General features: G+C 40.0%; 2 protein-coding genes across 4 annotated transcripts in view; both read right to left on the reverse strand.

Moving 5' to 3' along the window:
- Nucleotides 1–6,085, reverse strand: part of PRRC1 (proline rich coiled-coil 1) — a 31,165-nt gene extending 25,080 nt beyond the window's left edge. The window contains exon 1 of one of the 3 annotated variants that reach the window (XM_067316478.1): nt 5,967–6,085. The gene's annotated coding sequence lies outside the window, so the exon portion shown is untranslated. Of the gene's footprint in view, nt 1–5,692; nt 5,714–5,791; nt 5,806–5,966 lie in introns of those variants that run through there. The other 2 variants (XM_067316482.1, XM_067316480.1) reach the window with 2 other exon arrangements.
- Nucleotides 6,086–18,514: 12,429 nt separating this feature from the next.
- Nucleotides 18,515–20,062, reverse strand: part of MEGF10 (multiple EGF like domains 10) — a 75,474-nt gene continuing 73,926 nt past the window's right edge. The window contains exon 24 of the mRNA XM_067316483.1: nt 18,515–19,802. Coding sequence (XP_067172584.1) covers nt 19,642–19,802 — 161 coding nt within the window. The 3' untranslated portion in view covers nt 18,515–19,641. The remainder of the gene's footprint in view (nt 19,803–20,062) is intronic.

A 20,062-nucleotide genomic window follows, 5' to 3' on the forward strand; every position in this document is an offset into this window, starting at 1 on the left:
AAACAGGATGGAAGGAAGGGTCAGTAATTGCCTTGTGGGGAATGGACTGTCCTTTCAGGATTTGTACATCTGTCTTCTTATCCCCTAGAAAAGAACTGCACTTGGTCTTCCGTTAAACTTTACTAAGCGGAAGAATTTGTAATGATAAGATTGTCTTTTTAATCAAATTACATGAGTTTACATTCCCCCATAAAAAGCATTTCTAAAGCCATTTTTCTTCCAATTATACACTGCAAAGCAAGAAAGAATTTTCCATTGTGCAACTGAAGTCCTCACCGACCAAAAACTCCTAGGAACGTTTTATTTTATCAAGGCTCTGTAATCTGTTGCTTGATTTCAGCTAATGCCATGATTAAAAGCTGTTGATAGGTGCTTTCTTCTTAAAATAAATACCGTGTCCATGTGGAATGACCAAAAAGGCTCCATGGAGCTGCTTTTCAAAAATTCCATAGGGAATCTTTTTCAAAGCTTCCTAGAGCAATTAGAGGTTCAAGTTGTGACCAGCCCAGGCCCCAAGCATCCCTCCCCCTCTTACCCCCCCAACCTGACATCTGGAAAAGTAGGAGCAAGTAGAAATGTAGCTAGAATCTGCAGTTCCTTTTCTCTTTTGCCTTTTACAGAAGAAAAGTGAAGTGAGTATTAAATAGATACAGCACTACCCACCCAAATTTGCAAAATTATGAGTCAGTTTCTAAAATATAATGATAAAAAAGTCACAGAACTGACTTAAGAGGTCAAATTAAAAAAAAAAAAAAAAGTAGTTTCCTATTTTCTCCTCTCATTTGTAAGCCTTTGTGCGAAAGCCAACCATCTCTAAGCACAGCCTGGCCAGGATATGGAAGCTTGAGAGGGGAATCCCAGCAACTGCAGGGTCTAGCTCTGTTCTCTTGGACTTGGCAGCTCTGGGTACGTGGCACTGGGCAGTGTCGCCCAGTAGGCTGGGTACATTCAGAATGGTGCCCAGTCAGAAGGGTATGTTGTCTCCCTACTGTCTTACATTTTATCCTTTAACCCTAATACACCGTTTCCTCTTTCATGTGCTGTCCAATACAACATTTGTTTTTTCCCCCACTAGCTGGAGAAGAAAAGACCTTTCCCTACCCTTCAGGTGGAAGGGCTGACAAATTCCTTTGCTCTCTCAAATAACTAACATACAACCACACTAGCCTGTAGTATTTTCCTCCCTCTCTCAACCTTTTTCCTTCATTCATTTCCCTTTCCATCCCTCCACTCCAATTAGAGGTCCCTGAAGCCTAAACTCTCTGTTCAGCTCACCAACCCCCTTGCATTTTCTGTCAGCTCCTATTGCTTGATTCCCCCCTGCTGCGAGATACTCTTTTGCACCTCTAAGCAGTTTTGAGATATAAAAAAAAAACACAGCAAGTTATGGATACAGAAAAAACAAGATCTTTGAGAAACTTCAGACACCAACCAAATGCATTGTAAAATTATGAGCTGGCAGGAACTAACACTGAGCCCACGGAAATAACAGGTTTCTAAACACAGAATTCTCAACATAAGACTTTTGTAGTCTGCATGTTCCCCACAAATAGACAAACAATTCTAAAAAAATAAGGTGAAGGAGAAAGATAAGACATAGGAGAGGAGAACACATGAAAGTAAAGGAAAGCAAAGAGTACAATTAATGTAACTGAAAGCCAATAGCCTCACCATGTCAAAAGAATTCAGCATCATATACCATTAAAACCAGTCCTGCAGGACATATGGGTTAGCACTTAAGTCTAACTGGGCTACCCAAATCCAGTTATATGTGAGATATTGGGAAGCATAAGGGTGGGAGAGGACCAGGAAGAGAACTAGCAAACCACAGACTTAAAGCATTCAGTCCACAACAAAGTTTCCAATGAGGGTCCTTAGGGGAGTTGCAGGGAAGAAGTTTCCTAGTTAAAATCAGCCTCCAAATCCTTACTGAGTGCTGGGTCTGGAGCTGGCCTGTCTTTTTAATGATTTCATCTTAAAAAGTGTATCATTCTTACATCCCAAGCCACAAATGCATAACTAGCAGCCGCTAACCTCTGAAAATTAAGCTTCACTTCTTAAGGATGTGAATCCTTTAAATACTGTGATTCCTTAAATCTTTACAGAAAGGCACAATAAGAGTTTCTGCTTTTATACAAAATAAGGTTTTTATTGTTTCTAACTTACTGCAAAACATTGTTCATTATAGCCAGCCACGCTACAAATCTGCAGTCTACTTGTTTACTCAAAAAACACTGAATTTCCTAGTTAATGTGCAACTTGCCAAATTCTTAGTTCTTTCCTCCTTTCTCATCTAATGCTGCTTTTTCGTCACCAATGATTTTCAAACAAACATTGCCACTTGATGTAATAGATACAGGTATAAAACTGACTTACACACAAAAAGCTAAAAAACCCATAGTCCCTTGTCGCCAACTAGAAAACCTCAACTTACTAAATCCAAAAGACAAAGGATTGAAAATCTGAGAGGAGCAAATTGAAGCATGTACAATTAGGTGAAATTAGAGCAGCACTGCCATCTACTGATATGTGATCAGAAGTTCACCTCATGAGTTTGATAAATCTCACATTTAATTAGAAGCAAATCTTGTCTTACGCTTATACGGAAGTAAAAAAGAAGGGATATGGTAAACAGATTAATAGAAAAAACACAGAAAAAGCACATTCCAAATAATTATTGACCCTTAAAATAATCCCTTTAAGAAGCAGAAGCATGAATTTTGCTAGGCTTCCATCAATTAGTTGGCAAAAAATCTGTGTCAGAACTAATGAGGATGCACTAGGGACAACGTTTAACCCTCCCATTATACTAATATGCCCTATGCACAAGGTTGCACTGATAACTATGTTTTAATGATTCTCACCAGCCAAATTTCAGTCATAACTCTACTTTCCAAAAGTAGAACCTGCATATGCTCAAGGAGAAAAACAGGCTAAAGTTCAGACTGGAAAAGTTTAATAGAGATTGCATTAAAAGCAGAAAAGAAATAATTTGATTTAGAGACTAAACAGCTGAACTGGCAATCAGTCATCTTTTGACTTCAGTTTAATACGAAGTGATTAAATTTGCTCTAACATTTTGCAGTAATCTCAGTGACATAACCATACTTCAAAAGCATTCTTCAGGTTATTACTCTAAACTATAGAAGTTGACAGCTAACAATAAGATTACTTACAAATGAAGATTAGCAGATTTCACAAGGATAAAAAGTGCACTGTCTACAAATCAGTCATACCTCACAGTTTACAGTGAGGCCACATTTTCAATAGTCATCTTTAATTAACCCCTTTTTGTATTTCAATAGATGTTCCTGCTACTAAAAAAACTCACAATAAACTTAAGAGCCCTAAGAGGCAAAATTATTCTCCAAATAGAAAGAGATAGAAACAGACAGGACAGAAAAAACACAGAAGACTAAATTAAAATGCTGTTAAACTTCTCATCTTTCATCATAACAAGCATAACTAAATTAAACAGAAGTGCAAAACAGTACTGCTTATACACTCTGGTAATGGCTAAACACAAGTTGACGGCTTGCCAGACCAAGCAGCAATCATGTATTTATTTATTAGAACAAATCAACTGTTAGGAGCCATTCCCAAAGCAGCAGCCACTTCAAATAAAATGTTTTGTCCTAGGTCACAATAACTCAGAGATCCAGAGTCACATACTTCCAGAGAACAGGAGAGAGGTTGGGGGGGGGGGGGAGGGGGAGGAAAAAAGCCCAAGAAGGCGTAAGATGCCAATAAAAGAGACTTAAAACACAGTAACCTGGAAGAGAGCAAGAAAGAAAACAGACAAAAGAAGACAGCAGCTATTAAAGATGGTGTGAAACTGACTGCCAATCAAAATGGCAACATGCACGTGCCTACACACACAAAGAGCCAAACCGCTAGTATATTAAAGTTTCATCTGAAAAATCCTCACTTTGGTTTGTTTTGTTTTAAAATGGGAGAGAACAAAGCAGGGGATAAAACTTTCTTCTGCTTCCCGTTAAATGCAGGCACATCCCAGGGAATATACGAAGCCTCACTGAAGCCAAAGGACATACAGAGATCACTGGTTTCACCACCTGGTGACTTGTCCTAAAGCCCAAAGCCTTAAAGAGAAGCAGAATAAAGTTGGAGCAAAATCTTCCTATACAAGTTCTATTTTCATAGCATAGATGATGTTAGTCAAGACAACCACAACACTTTTTTTTTTTTTTTTAAAAGGTATCTGTTTACCAAACAGTATCTAGTAGGCCTCAGACCCATGACAGCACCAGGAAAGTCTGAAATACCGGCATACCAGAATGGCTTGTCCCTTTCTCAAAAACTATCAGAGATATCATATTTTATAGATAGCATAAAAACTAGAAGTTCAATTTTAAGGGATACACAAATTAGTCATTTTTACATTTCTAAAAGCTTTCTAATCTGAGAATTATTTTATTTCCAAGATTTTTTCCCAGGTACCACATCCAAAGTTCAGGACTTGTTCCAGATCACATGCACATTTATTATCAAACTTTTACTGGGCAGTATCACAAAGATGATTTGGCTCCACAGACCACTTTGTTCCAGACAGCTGATAACCACAGTTAAAGAACTGCTGATTTAGTATACAATGACATCACATATGACTCTACGTTATAGTATCAAAGAAGCAGCTAAACAAAACCACGTACATCCTACCAATTTGAAGCAATAGCTATACCACATCATGTGATGTAACAGCTTCAGCACTTTCAGGTTTTCTCCCCCCCCACCAAACCCACCTTTTTTCATGTGACAATGAAAATTTTGAATAGATAAATCAAGGGCAAATCACTTCAATGATGCCTCCAGAGTCCATAATAAACCTGCTGAAGCAGCACTTCCATCAGATACCAACAAATCCTCGAAGGCAAGAATTTCCACTGTCAGTCACACTAACACAAGCTGAAACCACACGGGTTTAGCAGGATCAGCACTTCTATCCTTAGCTGAGAGGCAAGAGTGCAGCCCTAGGGCCAGGCATCCAAGCTCTCCACCCAGCGCCTGGAGGAAGTCACATAGTTCACAAGGTGACTCACAGGAGCAGAGCAAGATATGCGACCTAGCAGGATGCCACGACCAGCCAACGGGAAGTTCTGAAGAGTGCAGATACGGGTGTTTGCAATGCCACCACGCACTAAGGCAGCAAGGAGATGTGCCCCACTGCAAGGGGGCAGACCTGCAATCACAACCCCCAGCCCCCAGCCTTACGACAAGCCCCTAAGTGTGCTCTTTCAGCCAGGACAGGGGCTGCTGCTTCCCTTCAAGAAAAAAAAAAAAAAAAAAAAAGTAGTGTATCATAACAACAGGAATAAACCAGAGTGCCCGGGGCAGGCCCCAGCCTCCCCTCCAGGCCCGGGGCAGGTGAGGTGCCGACAGGGCGCCCCCGAGGTGCGTTGCCCGAGGGGCACAGCGCCCCGCGGGGCTCCCGGCGCGGCTCCCAGGGCCCGGCCCGGGGCCTCTACACTCGCACCGATACTCGCAGGCACTCACACTCACACCGACACACGCAGAGTCGGGCCAGCGCGGACCCCCGCTGCCCCCCACCGCTCCGGCCCCAACGGCTAAGCAACAGCCGCACCAGCACCCCGCGCGCGGCACAGAAGCCGCCGCGCGCCGGCCGCCCCCTGCCTGCCTGCCTCCGCCGCGGCCTCGCAGAGCCCCCGCGCTGCACCGCAGCGTCTCCCGCCCCAACGGCCCGGGCGGCCGCGTTCGCCTCGCGTCGCGATGGAGCCGCAGCCCGGGCGCCGCCGGCAATGAATAAGGCACCGACCAGCTCCGCCGCGGACTACAGCCCCCAGCAGCCGTAGCGGCGCTGCGCACGCGCCCCGCGCCGCCGCCGCCACCGCCCTGCACTGCCACGTCTGCCGCCGCCCGGCGTTCCTAGCGACGCGGCTGGCCCCGCTCCTCCCCGCCGCTGCCCGTCCCGCCGCGCTGCCGCCACGCACCTGGGCGCCCCGGGCTGCGGGTCCTTCAGCCCGCGGGAGGTGGTGGTGGGAGGCGCCGCGTCGCGGCCGGCGTGTCCCCGGCGCTGCTCGCTCCCTGCCTCCAAGATGGCGGCGGCGGGGAGCCGGACGCCCCTTTGCCACGTTCGCGGGCGGTCCCCGGGGAGGGGCCGCGGTGCGCGCGGGCGGGGCGGAGCGGCCTAACGAACTCCGCCCAGCGCGCGCGGGGGAAGGCGGGGCCGCTCAACGGACGCCGCGTGGGGGGGGAGGGCGACCCAGCGGTCTCCGCCCGGCGCGTGCTGGCCGTGCGCGCCGCAAGGGAGCTCAGTCTCATCCTCGTCCCGAATCGGGGCGGATTTACGAGCACGGAGCTACCAAGAGGTGGGGCCCGAGTGTCGTAGCTGAAGGGGAATTGGGGCTGGGCACCGAGGAGAGGCCCTGCCGGCTGAGGATGGCTCCGGTGCTGGGCTGTGGGTCTGGTACCTCAGCGTGAGCGAGGCCGAGTCCCGATGGGGAGCTGTCAGAGCACCTGGAAAAAGTGCGGGCATGGATGGGGAAGAAATCCCTGCAAAGCTCCTCGTAGGGAACGTAGAGAGGAGCTTGCAAGGGAAAAACATCCTGGTTAAGCGTCTGAGGAGCAAACTCCTTTCTGTTTTCAAGTGGCAGTTTGAGTCGTTGTGCCAAAACAAGCATTAGTTAATGCAAGCACGAAAAGTTTTTCATTTTGGTCTTGCCTTAGGCTCATACCTAGGTAATGCCATCAACTTCATGCGTTTAAATAGCCCCATTGCCTTCTTTTTCTGACTTCTAGTTGCACAAAATTAGATGATGCAGTTGAATTTTACAGCTGTTACAACAAACCAGCAGACACCTTATATTTTCCTAGGGTTCTAATTATGAGAAATTAAGTTTTAGTTACTATAGTGGAAAAACATAACCATGAATGGTTGCATGATCTGATTTTAATATGTGAATAATGAGATACTAAAATTGTATCTGAAGAGCCTCTTTACTGTGTCTCATCAGTATCACAGCTTGGACATGTTTCAGCCACACGTCTGTGTAACCTTCAGCAGTGGGTCATAATTAATGTTGATCTTCCATGTTGAGTTCTGAAATGCTGGAGAACAATATCTATTGTTAGATTATTATACAATAACATAATAGGGGGACCTAATAATTTGGTATAAAGTTTAACTTACAGCATGGTATGCTAGAAGTTTGTAAAAAACATTGGTTTTAATCAGAAAAAAAAATTGCCAGTGCAATAGGGAAATTCTTCAGAAAAAGACTGAGGAATCTGGAGCCATTGAACCAAATGAAAATCTTAACATACTTTTTATTTCTGTAAGAATCACCATTACTTGTTCCATCTTAGTTCAGTAATAAAAAACTAGCAAAGTGCATCAGTGGAACTAAATTTTACTTACTCCTTGAATATTTCCCCTTTTTTGTCTGAATCAAATTGTGTCTGTCAAGTGGAAAAGAGGATGCAAAAATACAGTCTTCCTTACAAATGTGATATGGAAAATCCTGTATCATGCACAGAGTTTCAAGAGACAGTTCTCTGCCTCTCAATGCAAAGCTTGCCCTTCCACTTTGCACTAGCCCCTGAGAACTTGCTCTCTCACTGAGGACATACTATCAGTGCTTTTGTTACTATCTCATGTGTCCGAGCTGCTTTTTCTGTTGTCTTCCTTGCCCCCACTCCCCCTTGGCAGAAGGCCAGTCAGTCAAGAGCCACTGAGTTGAATTTGCCCTTGTCTTTGGCTGCAACTTGCCAGTATTTTAGCTAATTGCTAAATAAAAGACCATTTAATTAGTCCCTCATTTAGCCTAAAGGGAAGACATGCCTATCATTTTTCAGCATGCTTTGTGATTATTCAAAGGTTAAGTATAAACTCACCAGGAACTTCCCACAATTTGTCATGACACTGATGAGATGACTGAATAAAATAATTTTGTAAATCAAGACTTTGCACACTACATTCTTCAGAAACCATTCCTAATGTTTTATTTTATCGCCCTAAATCTGTCTTTGTACCAACTCTTTGGTTACCAGCTTAATTAACAGCATGTCCTTGAAACGATTTCCAGCATTTAGGAATGTAAATCTTATATTTGCTTAGTCTAGTTTTTTTCAAAACTGCTTCCATACTTTGGAACTTATCTTCATAAGTCTTGTCATTCCCATTATGAAATGGTATAGTGAACACACAAAAAAATGGTTATAATTACCTCTATAAAGTACTTAAAAACCCTGCCTTAAAGCAACTATCAATTAAATGGTTCAGGAAACATCTTTCCCCCACCCCTTTTCAATAACACATTTTTTTCTTTGATTTGCTCTAATGCAAGCAGGCTTTTCAATACTCTGATGACAATGGTTTTGTGATGGTCCAGATATTTTGTGGGAATGAAAAAAATATAAAAAATAACTGCCGCTCTGTCTAAAGTGCACTGTATGTTTGTTTAAGGTGTTGACCATAAATGCAGATACACAGCTGCAGGAACGACCTAAGCAACAATACCCTCCATCCTGCGTGGTCTCTTGCATCTCGATGCCAGGGCTTCCCTCTCTCCTCCCAGTGAGCGGATAAGATGTAACTGGAGTGGTCAGAAGGACAGCGGCTGTGACGCCTTCAGCAATGCACCCCCCCCAGCACAGCTGGCACAGGCTGAGGTATTCTCTTATCCTCCCAAAGCAAGTAGCTGAGGGGAGCTAGAAGAGTACTTCACTGATGATTGTGTCATCTGTCTTGATTTTATGCGATAGACTGTAATTGCAGACTAGAGCCGTTAGAGGTTTGACATTATTTCCTTCATTGCAGCAGTTGAACTGAACACTCTTAACTGGCCTGGGACAGTGATACTCCTCATGGGCTTCACTTAGTCTTTGGCTCTCCTTGCTCCTCTGGTCACGGGAAGCTTGAAGCATAATCAAGTAAGTATTCAAGAGGATATTTTAAAGCCATTAATTTAGCACATTTTTAAACACACTGAAAGCTTTAAAAACACAATCTTTTCCAATATGTTTGTTTGCTGCTCTGCTCTGTAGAGGCAGCTTATGTTTTTTTCCTTCTCTTTCTGGCACTGTTTACATTAGTGGTTCTGCTATTGCAGTTCAGGGGAAGAAGCCCCAACTGCTTCTTTAACAGTCTCTGTCTATTTGTATTTTCATTCTTAGCAGAAACATTGAAAACTGTCCCACTGAATTAATTAGTGCATGGTTCCCTAAAGTTTGGTTAACAGTCTTCTGGAGGAGGTTATATCATGAAGGATTAACCAAGAATGGCCTGACAGAACTGGGTCATCACTTAAGATACATATTATACTATTCTTAGAGCATTTATGGTAGTGGAGACTTGTAATCATAGATGTTTCATTTACAGTGTCTTTCCAGTTGCTTGTTGTAGAAATCTTTAGTTTCTTTGGCTTTTGTGTTTTATTTTAATGAGGCACTCTTAAAGAAATCCAGAACATATTTTTTAAGTTCATAACATCAAAATATATGGAATAGTACAAGGCAGTGAGATTTGTTGAAACATAAACTATCTTGCTGACCACATGGAGCTGCAAAAATATCTCAAGGAAAGTTGGGTCAATAATGTGGGCAAATGCAGAGAAAAAAATTTACCTTAAAAACCTCTAATAGAATCTCTGGGCAAATTGTTATAAAATAAAGTCATATGCTACAGTAAAATATGGCATGAGCAGATTGCGTAGTACTAGATGAAATATAGCTTGAAATGGGAAAAGAATACTGTTGTGTTCACAAAATGACACAAAACAAGTAATGATTTAGAATTTCTAATTTTAGAGAGAACATTATTTTTTTGCTATTCCACTTCACTCCTGTCCAAGGGTTGGACTGCATGGTTAATATAGCCATGGAAGAAGGCCATACATTCTTCTCTAGTTCTTGAGTTCTTCTCTGCTTTTATTTAGAATATATTACAGGTCCTCTTGCAGGAACACAACTTTATTTTCAGATTCATTTGCATTTCATTTTCATTCACTTGGTAGTTATTTATATTTGTAAACCATTGAGAGATGATATAGTGCTCTATGACGTATTATCTAGACTGACTTTGGAATAAGATTATAGAAAAGCCATTTATTTCAACTTCATCTGTAAATATATCATTTGGAAGTATTTACAGGAACCCATTATATATATATGTATTTATATGTGTGTGTGTATATATACACGCACATATATGTATGTGTACACATGTATATACACATATATCTATATATGACACATATATACATATTTAATTGGCTTCTAGGCGCTAAATTCATTGCCTTTTCTTTAAGCTTGGCTTTGCTCTTAATAATTAAAGGGATTAAAACATCAAGCTTGTGCTTCTGCAGATAAGAAAGCAATAAAAAATAAGGGAATGTGACTGGAGTCCTTAGTGACTGGAGAGAAACTGAGGATGAAGTAAAACAGTTGTTTTTAGATGTTGGGGAACTGTGATGAGTCATGAATCATTAGGAGTCTTCTTTAGCTTGAATCCATTTTTAGAGCGCTGTCATATATTCTAAATATATTCTAAATAAGTGCATATACTATGGGTGTTAGGCCCTAAGCATCAACTGTTCCACTCTACAGACCTGCTGTGATTGCACTATGCTACTTGCCAATGCAGACATTTCCAGGGTTTTTGCTGAACTACTTCAATTTATAGCTGACAGAGGAATACTTAATTTTTGGTCCAATTAGTTTTTTGTTGGATTAATTAGCTAATTGAACAGTCCAAGGATGCCATGAGAACTGAAAATAATTTTGTCTTTTAGCTTGAATGGTTAGCAAATATTCATAGACTTGCTAAGAGGTTTCCCTTTGGGGGAATAATTGAGGATTGAGACTACAAAACAGGAAAGTTTTGATGCATTTCTTTAAATATAGTGGGATCAAATACCTGGAGCTTGTTTAATTGCTTTCAGATCTAAGCCTCCTTTCCACCTTCACCTTACCCAGAGAAGCTCCTGCTATGGTTCCTCACATGGCCAAACATCACTCACTCAGACATGGCTCACTTTTTCCTACAGTTCTAGACCAGCCTGTTTCTGGCACACAGAGGCATGAAGATGCCACCAAATCCTGCTCTTAAGCCTGTGGAGGAATGGTTAAGCGAGAGAGGGCATGATCTGATTGGGATGAGCAATCCCATTCTCAGGGTAAGGGAAGGAATGTAGGCCAAGGCGAGCGAGCCGTATAGCGGCCTTGAGCACTACAAAAGAAGGTATTCACAAAACTGGTAAACAAGTCTGGACGGAACTAGGTTCCATAAATGTCGACAGAGCGTGGACAGCAACCTTGCACCAATCATATATCCACTTTATGCGCGTGGACAGAAACTGTAACCAATCATGTAACTATTGCTAGCGCATGCGTATTGCTTGTCGATATATATACTTTGTGTAAGCTCTAATAAAGGGAGAACGACCATACTCATATTGAGACTCATCGTTACTCTGGGCCCGTTCCCCCCACTCCAACATAAGCCTGCACGTGCAGTCGGCCCAGGGCAGTCACGCTGGGGGTGGGAAGGCGATAACAACCTTGGCAGGTGTAGCAGCTCCGCATGCACTGGAGCACATGCCTGCGTTGGCCCTGAGGAGCTACTACTGCCCAGTGAGTCGCCAAGTCAGTCTGCGCTTGCCGGCCAAGGAAATCCTTTTTTAGTCTCACCCAGTCCAGTACCGTGGGCAGCTACCTCTATTTTTAGCCTTCGCCCTAAACAAAGTAGAATTTGACTGCTACTTTTATTTCAGGCCAAGGGAAGTATCAGTAGTATATAGCCATCAGTTTCCAAGCCTGTGATAGCCATTGATCAAAGACATACCTGCTGGTGTCTTCTAACACCTGCTAATACAACAAGAGTTTCTTGCAGAAATCAGCCCATGCTGAAGAACAGATAAAAATACCATTTTCTCACTTTTCATGAATCACTTTACATTCAGTTTTGTGTACAACTTCTGCAAGATCAGTATCATCTTTGGATGAGGTAAGAGAGGTGGTAGCAGAGTCTTCATACAGAATAGCTATAAAAAAGCAAGTAGAAAATTACAATTTTTAACCTAGGTCTTAGCTGAAGTTTGGAATGCAAGGTGGCAAACCGTTCGGTGGGCATTTAGAAGGCTGCTCACATTTATATTGAGTCATTTGCTACATGAAATAGGAAGCGTTTTATAGTTCTGCTGAGAATTAATGTGAAATGGAGAAGTACTTTCATGAGATAAAATTAAAATATGAAAATATACTCTAGCCTTGAAGTTTTTGTGACCTGCCTTTAATGTGAATTACTCACATTCTGACTCATGGATTACATGATATCAATAACTCAATGAAATTTCATCAAGTATTACTTAAGAATATTCAGTGACTTTTTCCCTATACATTATCAAATAACATATTCAAGCATAAGCTTCCCTTACTTAATCAGGCTCACTCATGGGAGATCAAATAATAAGTTGTGCTATAGGAGTTATGGCTATCTTTTTATTTTGAAGAAAATAAGAAAGTACTTTTCTAGATCACAGTTGGTAATACTTTACTTTCCAGGTAGTTTTTGCTATTCATTTTCAACTTCTTTATTTTGTTTTCCAAGTGTAAGTAGAAGAACATATTAGGCACAGACCAGTCTCTCTCTCTTCTCTCCATTACTCCAGTGCCAGAGTTAACTCTGGGATAATTCATATGTGGAAGAGGTATCAATCATGGGTTTTGTGCTTGGCTAGCTTTTAGTTGGTGTATCATCCCTGGATAGTTTGCTCACAGATTAATTTATACTGGGATCAGTACAACTCAGCCACAGATTCAGTCATAATCTATTATTTGACGTTCACTTCTCTCAAATCTAGCACAAGAATGAATCTCAACATAAATAAGCAATTTCAGCAACCATGAAGGACAACTGGAAGAGCTAAAGGTAGGGAGCTTAAACATACAAAGTGCTTTGTACAGAAAGAGGAAAGAAGTTTCCCAGAGCTATTCAACTAGAGCCTGCTTCAGAAAGATATGACCTTTAGTTTACATACTAATTTCCCTAACTATCAAAGGTGCAGGAATTATTGTCCCAGGAAACTTTGATCGACCATATAGTGTTATACGGTATCTGAGTGCAGTCAGTACAGATCACTTCAAATAATGATAAAATATATCTTTTATGCATTCAGTTGCATGATACAAAATAGTAAAGAGAAACCATTTCATGACACCCTGAAATTGCACCCTGAATCCTAAATACTGAGTAATTACTGAGTAGACTAATGAGTACTTTAATAGCTTATAAAATGTGTCTTCAGTACTCAGGACACATTTTATAAGCTATTAATGTGGCTGTATAAACAATATTTTTCAAATTTTCTGAAGTTAGTGACAAATTCACCATTTATTCTACTATTTTCTAATAGTCATATGCAAACTACCTGTAGTTATGATTTGTACACTTATTTTGAAATAACCATCATAGCTCAATCAGCACAGTAACTTCATAAGGTGGGTATGTTTTTAAACTCAGTCATGTATCTCCCTACACTAACATTTTACATAGGAAAAATAAGATTTCATTTTCTTTTCATTTCTTGTTATGCCAGCAAAGACATCACAGTCCTTAGGATCCAAATTCAGCTCTTGACTTTAAACTTGGAAAACAATGAAATGAATAATGAAAGAAGTCTTGACAGGGTGCAAGCTATGTATTGGTCCATGCCAAGTAATCCTGTGAAAGAAGTAGGCTTTAACCTTACTAGTGCACAGAAATTGCTTGTATTCTTCAAAGAGAGCAGCATACCTTCTGCATTGCCATCCATTAATGCTGATGGTTTTGCAGACTTGTGACAGTGAAAATTCGAAGGATTGCTCTTGATGTTCATGTCTCATAGAGCATATATCAGTCACTAGCTCCATTGCAATAAAATAAACACACTGCTAGAAAAAGTTTGTATCCAGTCCGTTTCTTTGTGCTGCTGCAGTTTTCAAAGTGTATTTTTCCTGGTTTTCATTTAAAAATGAAGTTTATGTGGAACAAAATCCTACACACCATTATTATTGCCATAGTAGGGATTTAGGGGAAGAGGAACATGAACTGAAGTAGAATTTTCCTTTCATGTCTCTGATAATTATTGTTGATGAGAAGGGAAGAGCCAGCGGCTGTCCTAAATAGGACAGTTGTTTGAGTACAGTTAATCGGTGTGAAAAATTAACCTTGAAATGCTGTCGAGGTCAGCTCTGTTTTGGCTGATTTGCAGTGGAAATGCTGATAACAAAATTAAGATGCTAAGGAGGTAATTTAAATCACTCAAATGCTACAGGATCCTGTCATTTTTAGAAAATACGTGGAAGTATGTTTAAGGTATTTCATTTTCTGTTGCTCTTTATAGATAGAAAATGCTTTTAGTATTAAAAAATGGCTATCTCATTGAAAGTTTGTTCAAAGCTCTCAGTGGGACTAGAGCATCCATTTCCTTTCCCTTCATAGGTAGACTTTAAAACCCCCATGATTACTCACACCTCTAGGACATGATCCTTAGATTAGATGTCGTGATAACTAGGCTACTACTTCTGTTCTTAAGGGGATAATGTAATTAATTAAGTCCTGAAGAATCCTTTGTGGGATGTAACAGACTTTTCCATTAGTACTTTATGCCAGCTCCCTCATCCCTGAGCAAACTGCAATAGCAAAGAACTGTTTCCCACGCCATCTATCTATAGCCAATGTTTTAGATCTGTCTTAACTCCATCAAGTTTACAAAACAGAAATGACAATATATTATCTGCTTTTTTCCCCCATGTTTGTACTTTTTTTTTTACTAGCTTTTTAATGGTCAGTCCAAGGCTGCTGTTATCCTGCCAAAAAAGGAGAAATGCCATGCTTTTGACAACTTGGCTCCCCATCTTTCTCACGAGTAAAGCCCTGAACTCTCAAAAATTCCTTTTCCCTATTTCCTTGAAGGAATCGCTCAGACTATGGAATTAAATCCTGCTGGATCTGACAGTAGTCAAAAGCTCAGCAGTTTCAAATCCAAAATCAGCTTTGATTTTCCACAGAGCATCTCAAAGTTCTTACTTTTTAGAAGAAGGAAAGTAACATACATTACTTACTGGTCCAGTGTATGTGCAAAGAAAACATTTATATTTCCAGTGCTACTTCAATATGCATCCTGGGAGAATGGAAAACAAAGCAAAATTCAAAGCATTTTTCCATCTTTCATTAGAAAGTTTATTAACCTACAAGTATGTGAAGTGAAATAAAAGATAGTGAAGGGCAAAATGATGAACATCAGTCATCTTTGGAAAATAAAAATATTTTAACAACAAAACACTTTTTTGTTACAGCTAAGAAAAAAAAAAGCCAGACATCTTGGTAGGTTTTCTTTAAAAAATATATTACAATTCAATCATATCAAAGTGAAGTCTTGTGGGCTAAAAAAATGAAAGTAGAAGAGTTAGCTCCAGTGCTCTAGCACTAGTATAAGTGTACCAAACATGGCAAGATTTTTTGTACAGTAATTAATAAACACGCACCCATTCATTTTCAGTCATTTAAACTACTATATATACAATCTTTAATATAAAGCATTTTTGTCAAAATTAGCTCTGTATTCTTCAGTCTGGATTTTACAGCTGCAGTGTAGGGATTGTTATTTGGAAACATACCTAATCAAAAATCCAATTTTAGTCACAGTATTTGGAAAATCCAATACATTTTAAATAACACATTCCCCACTTTTGATTTTTTATTCTAACTTCAATATTAACTTGACTTTGCAGATTGTCTCAGCAGAAAGTACGAGTACAATGAAATCTGCTTTCCCCTGTAATCTGCATGCACATCTACAATTAAGATTAATAGGTTCTCTGGGTACATCAAGATGATGACAAAGTTTATGTGTAACAGTGTGTTATGATTAAAAAAAAATCTTTGATAAAGAGCCATGAGGTTCATTATGCTTCTAAGTGACCAGAATTATTATGCCTATATTATTTAAAAGTTCAAAGTTTATCCTCTCTACATACTTTAAAATCAGCTATTGACTTTGTGCAGACTTTGCACTTTATTACTAGGGGATAGCTAACTCAGTTTTAAATGCTGTATTTCTCAGTATTGTAAAGTGAACATATAGAGACATAAGGAGTCTCCTTTATTCACAGCTGTGGTGAAGCCAATTCTTTATGTAGATGATGATTACTAAATTATTACATCAGCTTATTTATTAAATTTGCACCAGAACATAGTATGCATGTTGAGAAGTGTTTAAGTTCTTTGAAGAGCATACTAGGATCTACAAAAAGGGCTATGTCATGAGGTTTGAGTTGAGTCTCTGACGAGTTAAAAGCAAAATTTACTCCAAAAGAAGCCTCCCTGTCACCCACATAGGATATAGGAGGATGGCTAACTCAAGTCCAATGTGCTTTTTCTCTCTCAAATGATACATAGATATCATTTAGCAAGACTATATTACCCCTGAAGGCAATCAGTTTTCTCTGAGCATCTATCAATGATCATCCATGAAGTAAATTCACAAATCTTTTACTTGACCTAGATGCATTGCAAATACAGCGCTGATATATGCAGACATTACTTACAGTAACTACAGAGCAGGAGTTGTACCCATGTACAGAAGGCTGACTTTGGTTGTGTGTTTATTTAGAACATATGCAATAGGCAAAATTATCACAAACTTATCTGTTCTCATGAGTATTTGGCTGAATATATCACTTGAAGACGTGACCTACTGGAAATTTTCAAATAAGTTAAAAATCTTTTATTCAGCTCTTCACTGATGTATATCAAAAAGAACTGTCTATATTATGAAGAATACTTGACCTAGTGGTCTCCAAATTATACATAAAGCAAGAAAATAAATTTTTGTGAGCACACAATTGCTAAGTACAGCATTTTCTTTTCACGGCATCAGAGAAGAAAGGTTTTATTTTAAAGTCCGTCTCACACAGTACAAACACGTGTATATCAGTAGCACTACATGTACCTATGTGCACACAAACCCAGTCAATACTTTGTCTTAAGGAGGGATTAAATGGTGGTTGGCTTTTGAGATCTTGTAGGTAATTTCTGTAATTGCAAAGTCCAAAGCTGGTCAAACATCTATCCAAGGATGTGCGAGGATTGCCCAAGGAATTGCAAAGCAGCTGCTGCTTATGTCCATCAGGAACAAAGAATGTCAAGGGGCGGTTCAAATAGCCATATATGTTCTCAGCCTTGAGCACACCCACAGCAATGTCTTTAGATGCAGTGCTCTCATTTCTCACCACTTTAATGATAACAAATAAATGCAAAGTACATTGTATTTCCATTTCAGCCCTGTGATTCTTTTTCAAACGAGAAGGTTTTTTTAGTTTTTCTTACAGTTGATCCTCTGTGATGCAGTTAGTATTCCAAAGGCAACTGGTTCAGATTTTCCTAGGAATATATCAACGCCATCACAATAATAATGATAATTCTTTGTCTCAGACTGTATTGCAATCCAGACTTTCAGATAAAAGAACTGTTGTGGCACTCCTTGTGCTGAGCTGCAGAGCACATGCACCAAAACGTTGACGTATCATCTGCCCTTTACATCATATCACAGTTCTGATGTGCCAAAACACAACCCCAGTGCAGAAGGAAGGGAGGACAATAGGACTTTATGCTTCCCATTATATGCCATACAATGCAATTTCCCATATCTTTTCCCCATCGGTCAGGGATGCACCAAGCCTTGGGAGAACCTACTCGTGACAAGCGGCAGAGTTACCGCCTGGGCAAGGTGGAAAAGACTGCTGAGGTTGTGCTACAAACACACTAGCAGATAGCATCACTGTCGTTATCAGCAGTTGGAGCCAATACTGCCACAGCTTAGACTATCATTTTTAGGTTTCTAAAGGTAACTTCCCACTGAAAGAGAATGGCCAGTTTAAATAAACCATTGTATTTGGGGGCTGCTATTTTTGGGGCACAATTTTGCATTAAGGGTGAATTCCTTGGCAAATTTCATTTCCACTGAATTGCACAGGTCACAACTGACTATATAGGAGACAGAGCAAGGAGCCTCTTGGAAGGATGGGCTCCATCCACATAGTCAACGGAATGAGCTAAACTTTAAAGATGGAGACTGCTCTTTCCTTTTCTTTTGCTTTCTTGTTATTATCCTCAACAAAAATACCTTGCCGTTTTATTTTTTTTCCAGTTAATTCATTAATTTAAGCTATTATGTATTTGCTAACCACCTCTGACAGACATTAGTATTACATTAATCCTTACTTTAATCCTCTCCCTCCCCCCTCAGAGGGCTCCTTAACCAGACAAAATAAAGGCCAGTTGGCAAAAATGCAAAAAAGAAAAGAAAAAAGAAAAGAAAAGAAAAGAAAAGAAAAGAAAAGAAAAGAAAAGAAAAGAAAAGAAAAGAAAAGAAAAGAAAAGAAAAGAAAAGAAAAAAAGAAAAGAAAAAAGAAAAGAAAAGAAAAGAAAAGAAAAGAAAAAAAAAAGAAAAGAAAAGGACACACAGTAGAATATTTTTGCAATTATAAGCTAGATCACTAGAAACATAGATGCACAGTTTAAAATGGAGATACAAGTTAATGAAGAATGCAATGCAAAAGACCAGCTTAAGCATATTTTTCCCTACATCAACTATAAAAAAAGAAAAGGTGCCTTTTTAGCAAATATGCACAGAGATTGCTTAGTTGTTTCTAAGAAAAAAAATCAGAACATTTTACTATTTTTATCCTATGTTACAGTCCATATTACTACCTGTTTATAAAATTTAAACCTTTCCTTGCACTTAAGATTTACAGCATTCATCATCTTTGTCCTTTCACACTCAGTCCATGCTGACAAAAATAAACTGATTTATTTTACAAATTTTATGAAGTAGTTACTGATATGTTATGGATTATTAGTTGTGTATGGCAGAAGTAGTGGTCAGAACTGCAACATATGGAGTTGAAATGAAGCAAATGATTTGCTGAGGACTGGTGCTGGGCCTGGAGTACCCAGTGATCTTGAGGCATCATATAATATTGATGTATGTAATGCTTTTATCATCTTCAAAACTATTCAAGCAAGGTATTCCCACAACCAGTAACAGACAAAAATCTGATGATGGATTTCCCAAGCAACTGCAGTACTGAGCTTTGCTATACCCTATCAGATCTTGTTGCTTAATGTCTTGACTAAAGATCAGAATGGAAGGTTAAGTTTGGCAACACAGTTTTTCTTCTACATAACTGTGCATCAGATCACCTGTATGAAGTGGCATTTGGTAAACTGCACTGTCCTGGGAGTTCTACTCTGAAAATGTGACAAAGTAAACTACAAACATGAAGTCCATATTTAAAGTAGCTGAAGTGGGAGCTGTTACCAGAACTGATCTGCAAACTAATATTTTTAAGCCGACATATTACAGTGTAAATGTGTTGCATACCTGTCTCTATAAAATTAACTGCCATGAAAAAAAACTGATCAGGATCTCCCCAATGTGGCCTCTGTCTGTCTGTCACTTGTATATACAACACAAACCTCATCTTGAGATTCCCGGTTAATGTACAGCAATTGTCTACTGGACAGATTAGGAGCCAAATATGATGGTAAATGAGAGGAAGGGGCATAAACCATGCCACTGTTCTCCTCGAGAGTCCCACTGAGCTACACATTAGCTTTTGGGGTCATTCGCTGCCGACATCCTTCGTAGAGGACGTGGGGCTATCTCGAACCGGTAGCAAGTCATAGTGACATGGAATGTGGCTGTTTTTTGGAAGATCATAAGGATCCTGGCTGAAATGTCCACTGTTACTGAACGCTCCCTGGACAACGCTCACCGTAGGTTCTGTGACAAAAGAGAACGCATACACTGAGCGCGAGAAAAGGCAAACAGAAGGCAAGCAGAGCTTTTCAGTCAGTTTGTGTTAAAAAATATTCTCTCCCTGCTGCTTAAATATAAAGATTCTTTGTCATGCTGAGTCCTGAAACGAAACAAAAGTTGATGTTCAAGTGTCTTGGCTTTATTCCAAAAAACACCTGCGAGCTTGCATCAGGGCTCTGCCATGAGTGTATTTAATGACAGAACCAAGCAGAGTAGCATCTGTT

Source organism: Apteryx mantelli, chromosome Z (assembly GCF_036417845.1).
Source record: "Apteryx mantelli isolate bAptMan1 chromosome Z, bAptMan1.hap1, whole genome shotgun sequence".
NCBI classification, from domain to species: domain Eukaryota; kingdom Metazoa; phylum Chordata; class Aves; order Apterygiformes; family Apterygidae; genus Apteryx; species Apteryx mantelli.